A 17,459-nucleotide genomic window follows, 5' to 3' on the forward strand; every position below is an offset into this window, starting at 1 on the left:
ACATTGTATTTTGTTTTTTTATTGAGTTTATATGAGCCTAATCCTTCTGTTTATGAGATATTACAATGACGGTGAAAGCAGTTGCGGTGCGCGCTCCTGATGTAGTGCAGTGGCGGGAGGCGGGGCTTAATGCGGAAGAGTCTCAATCCACTCGTTTTGCCCACAGGCTGATCTGACAGCCTACGGAGAGGGTCGGTCTGAAGTAAATAAAGCTATTTGTGACAATAACTCCATCAATCCAAGCCCTTCTGGTCTCAGAAATAAAAATAAATTAGCCTGAAATGCACATAATAGTTCCACTTTTTAAAAAAAAATCAAGATAGCAAGTCAGAGCTACTACAGTTTGCTGCCAACAGACGGCGCAATCTAGAATGGTGGTTAATAATAAATTAAATGAGTTTAAGGGAGGGTGGGTGTGGTTTCTGCGTGGCATGACTCTCCCCTCATACAGCCTTCTGGCCCTGGGTGGCAGTATTCACCCCTCATACACTGTGTCCCGCAGAGTGAGCAGGTTTGGTCTCCGCCTCCACGCACGTTTCTCTGTCCAGCCCGCACTGGCTTCTGATCCACAGCGTTTGCAGAAGCTGCACCATTGGCACCGCAGTCCTCGGTGAGCAGCGATGTTTTCCTGCAGAGCGGCCTGGCAGCGGTGTGGGCCTGTGGCCCGGAGAGCAGCCTTCAGGCTGCCTCAGGACGGTGAGTTTACACAACCAACACCTCCAACATGTCAGCTCGGATCCGCGCAGCTTTCTGTCACTGTGGGACACGTAATGGCACATGTTAGTACACCGTGTCCTCCTGTGGATTTCTCTGCATAGCTGCAGCCAACCTAGGTGGAAATGACAGCGCGTGAAGGTCAGCTGTGGTCCTCAGATCCAGGACGGATTAAAGCGTTTTTAATGTAAATGTTTAGTTCGGGGCAATGACGCGTTTCCCTCGCGAGACTTATACCTAACAAATGTTTGTTTCCACCTGACGTGACATAAGCAATCACATTTATCAGTTCCTAAATGAATGAACATGTGTGAGAGTAATCTGTCCAGAGACAGTGAACGTCTCTTTGGTGACTTATTTCAACGCGTGGGATCGCGTGGGCGCTGCGCAGTGTGAACATGACCTTCATTTCTCTGGGTAGAAACATGGTTGCCGCTGTCAGTCACGTGCTTCGCGTGTGTGACGGCGGTCAGATGTAGAGTGAGTGTCGCGAGCCGGAGCTGTACAGCTGTGAGCACGCGCCGCACAGGTCGGTGGCCGCTGCGGCTGGATGACGTCACTCAGGTGGACTTCGCTTCTTGTTGTTTGTCCAGTTTGTCTCCAGAGGTCATGTTCTGCTGCGGGACTGAACGGGAAGGCGAACCTCTGGGGGGGGGGGGATACACCTGGCCAGGTGTTCCCCCCCACACCTGGCTCATGCAGGACTTCTTCCGTGGAGTGGTCTCAGTTAATTGGGAGGGAATTACAAACTAATCCTGTGACTTTATGACCTGCATCACCTTCACTAACCCCCCCCCCCCTCGTACCTTTTTAGACCTGAGCCGATTACCAGGTATAAATAAAGAGGGAGGATCAGTTCCCAGCACTGGACTGCACTGTGATCCGGTGCGTTCAGAGTCTGTCAGTAGAACCTGCCAGTAGAACCTGCCAGAAGAACCTGCCAGAAGAACCTGCCAGAAGAACCTGCCAGAAGAACCTGCCAGAAGAACCTGCCTGAAGAACCTGCCAGTTGAACCTTCCTGAAGAACCTGCCAGTAGAACCTGCCAGTAGAACTTGCCTGAAGAACCTGCCAGAAGAACCTGCCAGAAGAACCTGCCAGTAGAACCTGCCAGTAGAACCTGCCAGTAGAACCTGCCAGAAGAACCTGCCAGTAGAACCTGCCTGAAGAACCTGCCTGAAGAACCTGCCTGAAGAACCTGCCTGAAGAACCTGCCAGTAGAACCTGCCAGTTGAACCTTCCTGAAGAACCTGCCAGTAGAACCTGCCAGTAGAACCTGCCAGTTGAACCTTCCTGAAGAACCTGCCAGTAGAACCTGCCAGTAGAACCTGCCAGTAGAACCTGCCAGTAGAACCTGCCAGTAGAACCTACCTGAAGAACCTGCCAGTTGAACCTGCCAGTTGAACCTGCCAGTAGAACCTGCCAGTTGAACCTTCCTGAAGAACCTGCCAGTAGAACCTGCCAGTTGAACCTGCCAGAAGAACCTGCCAGTAGAACCTGCCAGTAGAACTTGCCAGTAGAACCTGCCAGTAGAACCTACCTGAAGAACCTGCCAGTTGAACTTGCCAGTAGAACCTACCTGAAGAACCTACCTGAAGAACCTGCCTGAAGAACCTGCCAGTAGAACCTGCCTGAAGAACCTGCCAGTAGAACCTGCCAGTAGAACCTGCCAGTTGAACTTGCCTGAAGAACCTGCCTGAAGAACCTGCCAGTAGAACTTGCCTGAAGAACCTACCTGAAGAACCTGCCTGAAGAACTTGCCAGTAGAACTTGCCTGAAGAACCTGCCTGAAGAACCTGCCAGTAGAACCTGCCAGTTGAACTTGCCTGAAGAACCTGCCAGTAGAACCTACCTGAAGAACCTGCCTGAAGAACCTGCCTGAAGAACCTGCCAGTTGAACTTGCCAGAAGAACTTGCCAGTAGAACCTACCTGAAGAACCTGCCTGAAGAACCTGCCTGAAGAACCTGCCAGTAGAACCTGCCAGTTGAACTTGCCTGAAGAACCTACCTGAAGAACCTGCCAGTAGAACCTGCCAGTAGAACCTGCCAGAAGAACCTGCCAGTAGAACCTGCCAGTTGAACTTGCCAGAAGAACTTGCCAGTAGAACCTACCTGAAGAACCTGCCAGTTGAACTTGCCAGTAGAACCTGCCAGAAGAACCTGCCAGTAGAACTTGCCTGAAGAACTTGCCTGAAGAACTTGCCTGAAGAACTTGCCTGAAGAACCTGCCAGTAGAACCTGCCAGTAGAACCTGCCAGTAGAACCTGCCTGAAGAACTTGCCAGTTGAACCTGCCAGTTGAACCTGCCTGAAGAACCTGCCAGTAGAACCTGCCAGTAGAACCTGCCAGTAGAACCTGCCAGTTGAACTTGCCTGAAGAACCTGCCAGTAGAACCTGCCAGTAGAACCTGCCAGTAGAACCTGCCAGTAGAACCTGCCAGTAGAACCTGCCAGTTGAACCTGCCAGTAGAACCTGCCAGTAGAACCTGCCTGAAGAACCTGCCTGAAGAACCTGCCTGAAGAACCTGCCAGTAGAACCTGCCAGTAGAACCTGCCAGAAGAACCTGCCTGAAGAACCTGCCAGTAGAACCTGCCAGTAGAACCTGCCAGAAGAACCTGCCAGTTGAACTTGCCTGAAGAACCTGCCAGTAGAACCTGCCAGTTGAACTTGCCTGAAGAACCTGCCAGTAGAACCTGCCAGTAGAACAAGCTTGGATGAAGCTGATCGTTTTTCCCTCCGCCTCCATGAATGTTTCCCGACCCGATGCCTCTGAAAGGCGACGGGTCGGGAAACAAGCGTTGTTTTCAGGAATCTAAATCCAAACAGAGCCAAAGGCTCCGTGAGGCCGCTGAGCACACTGACGGTCTGGGACTCCAGCAGGACATGGTTTCTGTCCTGCACCATCTCTGGAGACCTGCCTGGGGTCCGGATCCGGTCCACTGGATCCGGATCCAGTCCACAGGATCTAGATCCGGTCCACAGGATCCGGTCTACAGGATCCAGCTCAGTGACTTTGTAATCAGCTCGAGCTAATTCCTGGAGATCCAGTGAGTCCACATCAGTCCAGTGTGTAATAACTGTGTAATAACTATGATGCCGTAGCGACGGAAACCGTTCTGAGCATGTGCGGGGGGGGGGGGGGGGGGGGGCAGCAGTCAGTCCCAGCTGTCAATCCTCACACCTGACCCCCCTCCAGGTTGTCAGGTGTCAGACGTGTGTAAAAGGTAGGGCTGCTCGATTATGACATCAGGATTATTTTGACTGAAATTGAGATCTGGATTATTTAACACAACTATCCAGTATTTATAAACAACGCTGCGGTCGTGGTGTTCTAGACTCCGTGTCGTACATTATAACCGTCTAATGTACGGTTCCGAGTTGTTTAATCCGCTTTTACCGCTTATATAGGAACTATTTTACGTTGGCCTGGATGTACGTTTTATACCAAACAACTGCTGTCAGGCTGCAGCACGTTTCTCTCGTTCACCTGTTAAAAGACGGCTGATCTGAACCAGCTGGTTAACGCGTTGCTATGGTAACGCCCCGTAACGGAGGGATATTACAGTGTTTAACTGGCCGAACTATGTATAGGAAAATAATGCAGCCAGTTGTCAGTGACAATGGTATAAACTATGTTTAGGTGAACTTCCACAACCTACTGCAGTTATTCTACATGGACCTGCAGCCGGAGCCGACTGAGACTGGCCGCCTGGGAGTGCTTTAGGACGGGAGAGGCTCCCGCTGCTCCTTCCTTACAGTAACTGCAGAACAATATGTGCCTTCAAGTCAGTCGCCAAAACACCAGAAAAGTCTCTAATAACTCCAGTAAAAGCTGCTAGATTTGTCGCTTTTAACAAAAAAAGTCTCCAGATTTAGCGAGAAAGTCTCCAAGTTGGCAACAGTGTCTGAATGAAAGCAAAGCGGCTGTGGGAGGAGTTTACAGCACAGCGCTGCAACGCCAGAGACGCTCGATTAGCAGCTGAAGACAGCAGGAGAGGAAACTGCAGAGAAAAATAATCACACCCTTTTAGTTTTATCATCGATGGAAACCCAGATCGTAGTTTAGATTAAAATCTGATTAATCGTCCAGACCTAGCTAACAGCTTACCTGTGGTGTCTTCCAGCTGTGCAGCGGCGAGGAATGTCGTCGGTCCCTGGTGGGTCTGGGGAGAACATAGTGTACGCCATCCTGTGCGGCGGAGCTCTGGTTGGATCTCTGTCGTATGTAAGTATTTACATAGTAATAGTAGTAAAATAGTAGTACATAATATTTACATTTATTCAGACACGATGCTAACGTACTAACAGCTCAGCGACCGCCCTCAGATGAAGTCTGGATCTTGTGTTTCCTGGATGTTTTCTTCCCTCTGCAGGCGTACAGCACCGTGTCCAGTGATCAGACTCGCTTCAACGACCGCATCTCAATGCTTAATGCCAGGCCCAAGACGGAGTGGGTACCCAAACCCTGGCCGCCAAAAAGTAAGTAAGACGAAACCGCCGGCTTCCATTCCCTCCTGGAGAACCCGTCCGGTTCCTCCAGCCTGTCCTCGCTCTCCAACACCGCTTGGCTCATGATGAAGGATTCCAGCTGTTCTACTGGTCCTGATGCAGGATTCCAGCTGTTCTACTGGTCCTGATGCAGGATTCCAGCTGTTCTACTGGTCCTGATGCGGGATTCCAGCTGTTCTACTGGTCCTGATGCAGGATTCCAGCTGTTCTACTGGTCCTGATGCAGGATTCCAGCTGTTCTACTGGTCTGATGCAGGATTCCAGCTGTTCGACTGGTCCTGATGCAGGATTCCAGCTGTTCGACTGGTCCTGATGCAGGATTCCAGCTGTTCGACTGGTCCTGATGCAGGATTCCAGCTGTTCTACTGGTCCTGATGCAGGATTCCAGCTGTTCTACTGGTCCTGATGCAGGATTCCAGCTGTTCTACTGGTCCTGATGCAGGATTCCAGCTGTTCTACTGGTCTGATGCAGGATTCCAGCTGTTCGACTGGTCCTGATGCAGGATTCCAGCTGTTCGACTGGTCCTGATGCAGGATTCCAGCTGTTCGACTGGTCCTGATGCAGGATTCCAGCTGTTCGACTGGTCCTGATGCAGGATTCCAGCTGTTCTACTGGTCCTGATGCAGGATTCCAGCTGTTCTACTGGTCCTGATGCGGGATTCCAGCTGTTCGACTGGTCCTGATGCGGGATTCCAGCTGTTCTACTGGTCCTGATGCGGGATTCCAGCTGTTCTACTGGTCCTGATGCAGGATTCCAGCTGTTCTATTGGTCCTGATGCAGGATTCCAGCTGTTCTACTGGTCCTGATGCAGGATTCCAGCTGTTCGATTGGTCCTGATGCAGGATTCCAGCTGTTCTACTGGTCCTGATGCGGGATTCCAGCTGTTCTACTGGTCCTGATGCGGGATTCCAGCTGTTCTACTGGTCCTGATGCGGGATTCCAGCTGTTCTACTGGTCCTGATGCGGGATTCCAGCTGTTCTACTGGTCCTGATGCGGGATTCCAGCTGTTCTACTGGTCCTGATGCGGGATTCCAGCTGTTCTACTGGTCCTGATGCGGGATTCCAGCTGTTCTACTGGTCCTGATGCGGGATTCCAGCTGTTCGACTGGTCCTGATGCAGGATTCCAGCTGTTCGACTGGTCTGATGCAGGATTCCAGCTGTTCTACTGGTCCTGATGCAGGATTCCAGCTGTTCTACTGGTCCTGATGCAGGATTCCAGCTGTTCTACTGGTCTGATGCAGGATTCCAGCTGTTCGACTGGTCCTGATGCAGGATTCCAGCTGTTCGACTGGTCCTGATGCAGGATTCCAGCTGTTCGACTGGTCCTGATGCAGGATTCCAGCTGTTCGACTGGTCCTGATGCAGGATTCCAGCTGTTCGACTGGTACTGATGCAGGATTCCAGCTGTTCGACTGGTCCTGATGCAGGATTCCAGCTGTTCTACTGGTCCTGATGCAGGATTCCAGCTGTTCGACTGGTCCTGATGCAGGATTCCAGCTGTTCGACTGGTCTGATGCAGGATTCCAGCTGTTCGACTGGTCTGATGCAGGATTCCAGCTGTTCGACTGGTCCTGATGCAGGATTCCAGCTGTTCGACTGGTCCTGATGCAGGAGTCCAGCTGCTCTACTGGTCCTGATGCAGGAGTCCAGCTGTTCTACTGGTCCTGATGCAGGATTCCAGCTGTTCTACTGGTCTGATGCAGGATTCCAGCTGTTCGACTGGTCCTGATGCAGGATTCCAGCTGTTCGACTGGTCCCGATGCAGGATTCCAGCTGTTCTACTGGTCCCGATGCAGGATTCCAGCTGCTCTACTGGTCCCGATGCAGGATTCCAGCTGTTCTACTGGTCCCGATGCAGGATTCCAGCTGCTCTACTGGTCCCGATGCAGGATTCCAGCTGCTCTACTGGTCCCGATGCAGGATTCCAGCTGCTCTACTGGTCCTGATGCAGGATTCCAGCTGTTCGACTGGTCCTGATGCAGGATTCCAGCTGTTCGACTGGTCCTGATGCAGGATTCCAGCTGTTCGACTGGTCCTGATGCAGGATTCCAGCTGTTCGACTGGTCCTGATGCAGGATTCCAGCTGTTCGACTGGTCCTGATGCAGGATTCCAGCTGTTCGACTGGTCCTGATGCAGGATTCCAGCTGTTCGACTGGTCCTGATGCAGGATTCCAGCTGTTCTACTGGTCCTGATGCAGGATTCCAGCTGTTCGACTGGTCCTGATGCAGGATTCCAGCTGTTCGACTGGTCTGATGCAGGATTCCAGCTGTTTGACTGGTCCTGATGCAGGAGTCCAGCTGTTCTACTGGTCCTGATGCAGGAGTCCAGCTGTTCGACTGGTCCTGATGCAGGATTCCAGCTGTTCGACTGGTCCTGATGCAGGAGTCCAGCTGTTCGACTGGTCCTGATGCAGGATTCCAGCTGTTCGACTGGTCCTGATGCAGGATTCCAGCTGTTCGACTGGTACTTGATGCAGGATTTCTGCTTCCATGACGCTCCAAATGTTTTGTACTGGTGAAACTGGACTGCAGCAGACCAGTTCTCCTGTTCCACCATCAGGATGTGGTTCATCATGGTCCTGCTGGACCAGTTCTCCTGTTCCACCATCAGGATGTGGTCCAGCATGGTGGAACCTGCAAGGTCTTCCCTGAAAGAGACGTTGTCTGGATGGGAGCAGATGTTTCAGCATTGATGGAGCTTCCCAGATGTGGAAGCTGCCCACGCCATCGGCACTAATGCAACCCCATCCCATCAGAGATGCAGGCTGATAACAAGCTGGATGCTCCCTCTCCTCTTTAGTCTGCAGGACGTGCCGTCCATGCTGTCCACAAACTATTCCACATCTTCATCCAGGTTTCCACTCAGAACATTTTAAATGAGCTTTGGTCCAGAGAAGACGGCGTGTTTCTGGATCCTCTTCACATATGATGGAGCTTTAACCTGGATGAACTGGGTTCACACTGGTTTCTGGAAGCTTCCTGAGTCCATGCACTGGTTTCCAGTAGAGAATCCTGTTTTTGATGCAGAAGATCACCAGCATCCAGCTTTGTCCCAAGCATACAGAGATTCCTCCTGATTCTCTAAATCTGTAGATGATATTAGACACTGTGGAAAGCAGCTCTTCAGAGTCTAAGGAACATTTTTCAGACCCAGTTTGTCCCAGACTGGTGGTCCACCTTTCCCTCTAAGAGACTCTGCCTCTCTGAAGTGCTCTTGTGTGTTGCTCTGTGAATGTTTGTGTTTTTAACGTCAAAGATTGCTGTTTCTCATCAAAGTGACCCTTTTCTAACGCCTGTTTTTCTCTCTTGCTTGCAGGTAAGGATGAGGGTAAGTAGTGCTTCCTTCCTGATCCCTGCCTGAAACCTGAAAGAAACGTTAGCATGGACGTGACTGTGGCATTGTTCTACATCCTGTTGTCAAACCGAGCCATCTGACCAATCACACGCAGCCGAAGGATCCCTGGAAGTTAAAGATGAAGCTTCATCCTGAAAGTAGAAGCAGGAAGTAAATAATGTAACAGAAACGTGAACAAACAGGCGTCTTCCCCTCTGCACGCGTGCCGTCTGGTTTCTGTCGGGCTCTGCTGACGAAGAGGAGACCGACGGAGATGAAGTGTCTGGTTCAGCCCAGACTGCGCCGGTGCTGACCTCTGACTGGGTGGAGGCGGAGCTTCTCAGGACACCCTGGCCCGCTCTAACACACCTGATTCAGACCCACGGCCGTCCTGCTGAGACCCGCTCACTTCATCAGGCGTGTTAAAGCGGATCGCCTCTGAACATGTGGGGCGGGGGGTCCCAGGCGGCGAAACGCTGAGATGAGGAGTCAAACCGTGGAGACGTTTGGTTTAAATGACGTCACGGCGATGATGAAGTGATGAAGATTTGACGTTATGGTGACCCGTATGAGCCTCGCGTCACTGCAGACCGCGCCGGTCGAACATGAAACAGGAACATCCTGCTGTGACCTCACGGCGAGCGACGCTGCAAACGATTTTTTTAAAACTTTTTTCCATTTTTATCAGTTAAGTTCTCGCTGAAGTCATGTCCAGTTCTGCCGTTCAGAGCGCTGCTTCCACACCTGCAGCATGAGCTGAGGAGGGATTAATCTGAGCGCGAGCGCTTCACCGGCCGCTGACGAGGCGCTTCACCCACAGACCGTGAATGAAAGATGGACGGAGCCTCCAGCGGTTAAAAGTGAAGCCGATGCAGAAGTACATAAAACTGCAGTTCCCCCTTCATCCACTAGGGGCTGCAAAACCGAACAAATCCCCATAGACTCCCATGTTAAAAAGACCAACTTCACAGCAGGAATAAACATGTTTACAGCAGAAATAAACATGTTTACAGCAGAAATAAACGTGTTTACAGCAGAAATAAACGTGTTTACAGCAGAAATAAACATGTTTACAGCAGAAATAAACATGTTTACAGCAGAAATATGTTTACAGCAGGAATAAACATGTTTACAGCAGGAATAAACATGTTTACAGCAGGAATAAGCATGTTTACAGCAGAAATAAGCATGTTTACAGCAGAAATAAACATGTTTACAGCAGAAATAAACATGTTTACAGCAGAAATAAACATGTTTATAGCAGAAATATGTTTACAGCAGGAATAAACATGTTTACAGCAGAAATAAACATGTTTACAGTTGAAATAAACATGTTTACAGCAGAAGTAAACATGTTTACAGCCTGGTACAAAAATCCATTGTAGGTTTAATAGGTCAGGTTTACCTTCATGACAACTGTGGAGGGAGTGAATTTTTTTCTAACTCGTCCGTTTAAAAGTAACTTAATCTCGAAGTTCGGCATATTTAGGGGCGTGTCCTTTTGATTGACAGGTACCCGGTCTCCCGCTTCAAGTCAGAAGAACGTAGAACAATCCAGACAATGTGACTTAGCTTTAGCCCGCTTACCTCCGTTAGCTGGTTAGCTCCTGTTATCTCCGGGTTAGCTCGGTTAGCTCTTAGCTACAGGAAGCTTGGAGTTCGCTAGATGTCAATCATCCACCATGACGCTCACAGCCCCCCTCTCAGCTCCACCTCTTTGCCCATATTTGTATTTTCCGGGAGAGACGACGTGCATGACGCTGCCAAGATGGTGATGGGAGGAACCGCCCACCGAGCTTCAATTCAGCTCTTCAGAAACCTACGGGTGACATCACGGAGGCTCCGCCCATCTTTTTATATACAGTCTGTTGTTTCACCGACCGGTGACGTGGCGCTCGCGCTCTGAATGAGATGCAGGTTATAAAACTGAACCACTTTGCTCCGTAGACGCTCAGCTCCCACCTGCCGCCTGACCTCACTCTGACATAACGCTCATCTTCAGATCACCTCCTGTAACCTCACACTCACCTGATCCTCACCTGGCCCAACCGCCCCTGAAGCCCCCCCCCCCCCTTCTATCCCGCCTTTCAGTGGAAAACTTCCATCTCTCGCCACATTGAAACCATCAGATAAGGTGATGAAGATGATTTTCTGTCTGGCTTTTCCTCGTGCCCACTTCCATGTTTCCATGTGTGTCAGATCCACACACACACACACACACACACACACACACACACACGTCTGTGACTCCGTAGATGTGTGTGTGAAGTGAGTAACATCCGCCGTTGTCCTCCAGCCTCTAACTCTCTGTGTCTTTACTCTTTTCAGTGTAATGCTAAAGCTAAGGTCCTGTGTGGCCGCATGGACATTCGTCCTAGATCTGGACGCTTTGGATGTGAACAGGAAAACAAACCCCTCTTCCTCCTCCTCCTCCTCCTCCTTTCCTCCTCTCCCACTCTGGACAGAACTCTGAAGGATTTTTGGGACTTGTGCTGCTGAATGTTGATGTAGGGATGACTGAAGAGGATCCTGTCGTTAACTCTGTCTGGACTTTGCATCGTTCGCTCCTCTGCTGTCGGATCTTGTTGTTTTTGTTGCTAACAGGCTAACCTGTCCGCATGCGTTGCCGTGGTGATGGTACCTCTGTAACTTTACCAGGATCTCTTAGAGCTCCTCTCTGATGGTAAAATGTGGCGTTAAAGATTAAAGAAGCACAACCCACCTGGCCTGTCTGTGTCTCACTGTCGGACTCGCTTTCAGAGTTCCCCTTAACCGCTTACTTGTTGTTTGGATGGTAAGAACCGAGATTCAACTTGACCCCTTCCCCCCCGCACCTGAACCTGCACCACCCCCCTTCCTCCTCCTCCTCTGTGTCCGACTGTGCATGCAGTTTGTGTTGTGCATGCACCGCCTCTTATTTCAGGTTTAGAGTGGTGTGTGTGTGTGTGTGTGGGGGGGGGGGGGGGGCGGGGGGGCTGATTTTATCCTGATTCATATGATGTTACATGAATTACGCTGCTGAAAATGTCCGGTTGCCATGGAAACCCTGTCAGCTCTTATTTTATTCCCCGTAGCAGATAAACATGTCAGGTGATGAAACTGAGACGTTTAGTGGAAAACATGAGCTGATGGTGAATCTGAAGCAGCGACACATCTGTAAACAGCTGGAACAGGAAGGTGACACCTGATCAGGTTACCTGGCAACAGGTCAGGAGCATGAAAGGAGCACTTCAGAGAGGCAGAGTCTCTCAGAGGGAAAGACGGACAGAACTTCACCAGTCTGAGACAAACTGGGTCTAAAAATGGACCAGTTTCAGAAGAATGTTCCTGCTGACCTGTTGCCAGGTAACCTGACCAGGTGTCAGATTCTCCTCCAGATGTTACTTTTCCAGTCTTTTGTTGCTCCTGATCCAGCTGTTTACAGACATGTTGCTGCTTCTGATTCATATTTTCTATGAAATGTTGAAACATCTCCGTTTCTTCATCTGACATGTTGTTTGTCTCCTTCTGGGAATGAAATGCGACCTGATGAGGTTCTGTAGTTGTCTACATTTTACACAGTGGACTGACGGGAAGTGTCAGACGTGACGAGTGGCCGCCCTGCGGTGTGAGAATGTGCAGAAACCGTTTTAGTTCAACTTTTCTGTTTGGTTTTTTCATGGCGACACCGATAAATGTTTCAATCTGCTGCTTTTTAGTTGCAAACTTTATTATTTCTGACATGTGAAGAGTCATGCAGCTTTCCCAGCTTGTACATGTTCTTATGATCTTCATCTTCATCTCAGCCTGATCGTTGGTGTGTTGCAGGCGGCGAGGAGGCCGGCGAGGAGGCCGGCGTCGCGGAGGAGGCCCTGGCTGCTGAGGCTGCCAGCGGGGAGGTAGAGACTGTGGTGGAGGAAGCTGCTGAGGTGGTCGCCGAGGTTGCAGAAGTGGTTGCCGAGGCGGCGGAGGCTGTCGCCGAGGCGGCGCAGGAGGTGGAGGCGGTTGCGGAAGAAGTGGCCCATGTGGCCGAAGCCGTGGAAGAAGCTGCGGCGTCCGTCGCAGAGCCTGTCACGGTCGAACCCCAGGAGTCCGAAAACAACGGTACGACTTCTTCATCTGAGGAGGAGGCCTGAGGTTCCACACATTCACTGCAGGGACACACGCACACACACACACAGACACACACCTGACTGTTTCTCATGTAGCCCCCGACTGCAGGTCTGTCCTCCCTCGCAGCAGTGGGATGGATTAAGTTCCAGTCCCGTCTGTAGAACCACTTAGAGCTGCTCCTCAGGTTCCTGACTCCACCTCCACGTGCTCCTTCGTCGTCCTGACACCGTGTGTTTCCTCGTTATTTATTGGAGTGGGTATAAAAGGACAGCACTGTGTGCAAAGTGACAGTGTGGTGTGCAGCGTGGATCGCTGCTTCCTGTCTGGATCTCCTCTGGGCGCTTCGTGGCCCAACAGCGTCATTCAAAAGCAGCGATCCTGTGATTTACAGCTGCACACCGGGGCAACGAGGCCCTTTCAAAGTGGCAGTGAGGTCTTTATGTGACGCTCATGTGCAGTTATGGGTGAAATAAATGTGATCACTCTGAGTTCACACACATGACAACATAAACGTTTAGCCCTGAGTCAGGCTGCGATCACCACATTCATCCAAACAAGCAACGACTCGTGCTGTGAATATTCCTGCTGCCGGTGTGACCTGTGTTTTATTTCCACCAACCTCTGTAACGTTGTTCTGCTTTGCCGAGTGTCACAGAGCAGATAGACGCCTGTTTTTTCTCAGACTGTGATCCGGTTGTGTGTATCCTTCCACAGGACAACGTAACTCTGTATAAACTATGTATCTGCTGCAGTGTGTTTTCAGATGTTTATAACTCTGTCAGACACCAAAAGGTCAGAAAAACTGTAAAAAAAAAAAAAAACCAGCAGCAAAACCAAACCCTCCTTAATTTACAGAAAGATTCAAACCATTGTGATCATATTTTTATTTTGCTTATAACTGATAATGAGCACTGTGAACAGGTCACATCAATTCCAAACAATAAAGCTTTTGTCAAACGGAAAGATCTACTGCCGTTTTTGATTTGTCTGAATTGGTCTTTTACCTCGATTCTTCCTCAGACTCTTCAGTAATCACACGACACACAAACCTTTCAGTAGTTCATTCCCTCTCATTCACTGCACTGTTTTGTCCTGCAACACCAGTGATCATTTTCTGTTCCACTTTTTCCTGAAAAATGCCACAGATTTCATATATTGCATATTTTATGTCATATTGATCATACTTATGCAGATCAATACTTGATGTTCTATATATAACATCTCTGCTTAATGGTTTCCAGACCCAGATTTCACATCTACAGTACTACAGTACATAGCGATGTGTCCAAATCTCAGTTCTTTCTTTAGTATTTCTAATATTTACCTTCATATTGAGGTGTAAACCACAGGAACACTCTTTCAGTGTTCTTTCTACTCAAATGATTCACCATCTCTTTCACTGCACCTTCACATAGTCCCAATCCAGACTGCAGATGATCACTAGCCTCATAGCTTCTGTAAATGCCAGAAAAGTTAAATAGCCTCCTACGTTTTTGAGTTGGGCGTGGGAACTTCAGCTTGAGCCGTAGTGACGTGTGGATGGCTGGGTTTTGTGTTGCAGTGCCGCTGGCTGCTGCCTCCACATTTGAGGTACTGAAGATTCCTGAAGTACAAGATGAGTTGGCTCCCACTGTCGAGGACCTCCAAGAACAGCCCCCTGCGTCAACAGAGGTAAAACCTGTCGAAGATGTTCCCGCTCCTGCTGAAGAAGCTCCGGCACCAGTTGTTGAAGAGGCCCCTGCACCAGTGGAGGTTGCACCAGTTGTTGAAGAGGCCCCTGCACCAGTGGAGGTTGCACCAGTTGTTGAAGAGGCCCCTGCACCAGTGGAGGTTGCACCAGTTGTTGAAGAGGCCCCTGCACCAGTGGAGGTTGTACCAGTTACTGAGGAGGCTCCAGCACCAGTAGAGGTTGCACCAGTTGTGGAAGAGGCCCCTGCACCAGTGGAGGTTGCACCAGTTGTGGAAGAGGCCCCTGTAGCAGTGGAGGTTGCACCAGTTGTGGAAGAGGCCCCTGTAGCAGTAGAGGTTGCACCAGTTGTGGAGGAGGCCCCTGCACCAGTAGAGGTTGCACCAGTTGCTGAGGAGGCTCCAGCACCAGTAGAGGTTGCACCAGTTGTGGAAGAGGCCCCTGCACCAGTGGAGGTTGCACCAGTTGTTGAAGAGGCTCCGGCACCAGTAGAGGTTGCACCAGTTGTGGAAGAGGCATCGGCACCAGTAGAGGTTGCACCAGTTGTGGAAGAGGCATCGGCACCAGTAGAGGTTGCACCAGTTGTGGAAGAGGCCCCTGCACCAGTAGAGGTTGTACCAGTTGTTGAAGAGGCTCCGGCACCAGTAGAGGTTGCACCAGTTGTGGAAGAGGCCCCTGCACCAGTAGAGGTTGCACCAGTTGTGGAAGAGGCCCCGGCACCAGTAGAGGTTGCACCAGTTGTGGAAGAGGCCCCTGCACCAGTAGAGGTTGCACCAGTTGTGGAAGAGGCCCCTGCACCAGTAGAGGTTGCACCAGTTTTTGATGAGGCCCCTGCACCAGTAGAGGTTGCACCAGTTGTGGAAGAGGCCCCTGCACCAGTAGAGGTTGCACCAGTTGTGGAAGAGGCCCCTGCACCAGTAGAGGTTGCACCAGTTGTGGAAGAGGCCCCTGCACCAGTAGAGGTTGTACCAGTTGTTGATGAGGCCCCTGCTGTAGCAGCAGATGATGTTGACACCAGTTTGGCCGGAGAGCCAGTCACCCCACCAGTTGCAGGAGCTGGTGCCGTTTCCGTAGCGACCCAGCCAGAAGATTCCAGCAGGGAGTTTATCGTTGTTGTTCTGGAAGGAACACCCAAAGAAGACAAGAGGCCCAAGGTACTGGGAGTTGGACCCATGACTGGTAGAGTGATCCCAGCTCCAGAGGACGACACTGCCCCCCGTTCTGAGGTACCAGTTCCAACTTTTCAGATGACTTGAGCTGTTGTAAAGATGGTGATATGGCGTGCAGATGGCGTGGTGTTATGGGAGGTTGTTAAACAGGCTGCCTAAGACGTAATGTTCATTCCTGATAGCTGTAGTGCGAAGAGCAGAACAAGCCCTCTAACACGGCTCTTCACTACTCAGGGTCAGCGACGACTTCTTAGGATGCAAATGCAGTAGTTTCAACAAAGGTACTGAGCCTGTACTTCTTCTGGACTTTGGTACTTTCCTACCACTCATCTCCGTACTGTAGGCTATCAGCTGGAGAGTCTGTTGGAGTGTGTTCATACACAAGACTAACAACGTTTCTCTTTTGTCTCCTCCATCACAGTAAACATCTCCTGAATGACGACTTTTGTCCTCCAGAGGAAGAGATGTGCCTTTCTCCAATGTTCCCGACACTTTCCATCATTTTACCTGTAATTCATGTGTAGTTGCAGTCTGAAAACAGAAAAACACTTCAAAACCTGCTCCATTGAGCCGTTTTCTGTCACTTTGACGCCTCACGCTGACTGAGTCACGGTGAGACCAGGCGAGCAGATAGCTTGTCCTTCTCTGGTTTATCGTTGAGTATAGTCAGGAATATTTCTGTCTGTTTACAGTTGTTTGATGAATCTGAGCCATTCGGTTAACCCTTTACTCTTACTGTTACACTTTACTGCCTCAGAAGCCACTCCAGTATACTGATGCTCCATAATCGCCTGAACCAGGGCGTTCTGTCACCAGCAGTCTGTTACTCTGCCCAACCTCAGGTTTCTTCTTCTGCCCTCAGACACTTCCGGTACTTTGTCCCGTTTTTTAACGAGGCCGAAGAGCCCATGTCGCTACCTCGCTTTTCCTCACATCTTCAGACTTTTAACACTGCACGCTTCTGTGACGCTTTCAGTGTTAAGCTTCTTTGCTGCTATGCAGATCCCGACTTTACCGCCCCGCTAACTCCAGACCTTTCTCTGTAAAGATGACATGGGAACATACAATAGAACAGCTGCTCACCATACAGAAAGGAAAATTTCTTACCCATTTTTTTCTTCCCTTTACCTTTTTTAGACATTTTAAGGAAAATATTGAGAATGTATCGGATTTTAGCACCTTCTTCCTGGTGTTGTGATGCAACCTCTTTTTGCACACCTTTCCATCGCCTCCAGACACCGAAGTCGAGTCAAAAGGAAAGCTTGGTAGGGAGTTTTCCCTCCTCATACATGGTAGCAGTTTAGAATAAGGAGTAGCTGGCTATCGGATCACATTTCTGTCACCTTTTCTTTTTCTGTCCTTTCTAGTTAACTTGTTTCGCTCTGTGTGGAGGGGTGAATAAAAGGAAAATGCTGAAGTATGTCTAAAGGAAAGTCTAAGTGTGAAAAGCGTCGGTGTTACTTCAGATTATCTGCTGTTGAATTTCTGTCCTTTCCTAGTTTAGAAGGTGATATCTGAAACTGAGCTGGGATCATTGAGGGAAGATGCTAACCTGAGGGTTAATGTGTATTTCAAAATAGGGAAATGAAGCTCTGTCCTCTAGTCTGCATTACAGCATGAGTGGATGCCACTGGTGTACAGAACGACTGATACTGTGACACATTACTGTTGTTTTGCAAAATAAAGAAGATTTAAAATCATATAATGTTGTATTTATTTGAAAAAAAAAGACTAGCTTTTCCATGTGCAAGCTGGTTGTCTGCCTTTGGCTACTTCAGTAAAACCATAAAATACTGAAGTTGCCCAGAATGTAAAGTGTTAGAGATTGAAATGATTTGAAATGTGTGTGTGTATAGTTTGATCATGGTTCAGCTTCCTACTTGTCTTGCAACACTAATTCATCAGACAGGTGGGAAATATCAACCACTACAACAAAACTGGGAAGAAAGG

At 49.8% G+C, this 17,459-nt stretch overlaps 1 protein-coding gene across 3 annotated transcripts; it reads left to right on the plus strand.

Moving 5' to 3' along the window:
• Nucleotides 1–511: 511 nt before the first annotated feature.
• On the plus strand, nucleotides 512–17,203 carry mgarpa (mitochondria localized glutamic acid rich protein a). Of its 3 annotated transcripts, XM_079249829.1 has the most exons (8): nucleotides 512–696; nucleotides 4,838–4,938; nucleotides 5,087–5,192; nucleotides 12,369–12,644; nucleotides 14,215–14,522; nucleotides 14,640–15,566; nucleotides 15,744–15,790; nucleotides 15,931–17,203. In XM_079249829.1, exons 1-7 carry the CDS (start codon nucleotides 621–623, stop codon nucleotides 15,777–15,779), a joined length of 1,830 nt encoding a protein of 609 aa, XP_079105955.1. In that variant the 5' UTR covers nucleotides 512–620; the 3' UTR covers nucleotides 15,780–15,790; nucleotides 15,931–17,203. The 3 variants fall into 3 exon arrangements, with proteins under 3 accessions (XP_079105955.1, XP_079105953.1, XP_079105954.1); XM_079249827.1 differs by having other exon boundaries at nucleotides 14,215–15,566; XM_079249828.1 differs by lacking the exon at nucleotides 15,744–15,790 and having other exon boundaries at nucleotides 14,215–15,566.
• Nucleotides 17,204–17,459: the final 256 nt, after the last annotated feature.

This window comes from Telmatherina bonti, assembly GCF_933228915.1.
Source record: "Telmatherina bonti genome assembly, chromosome: 12".
In the NCBI taxonomy this organism is placed as follows: Eukaryota; Metazoa; Chordata; class Actinopteri; order Atheriniformes; family Telmatherinidae; genus Telmatherina; species Telmatherina bonti.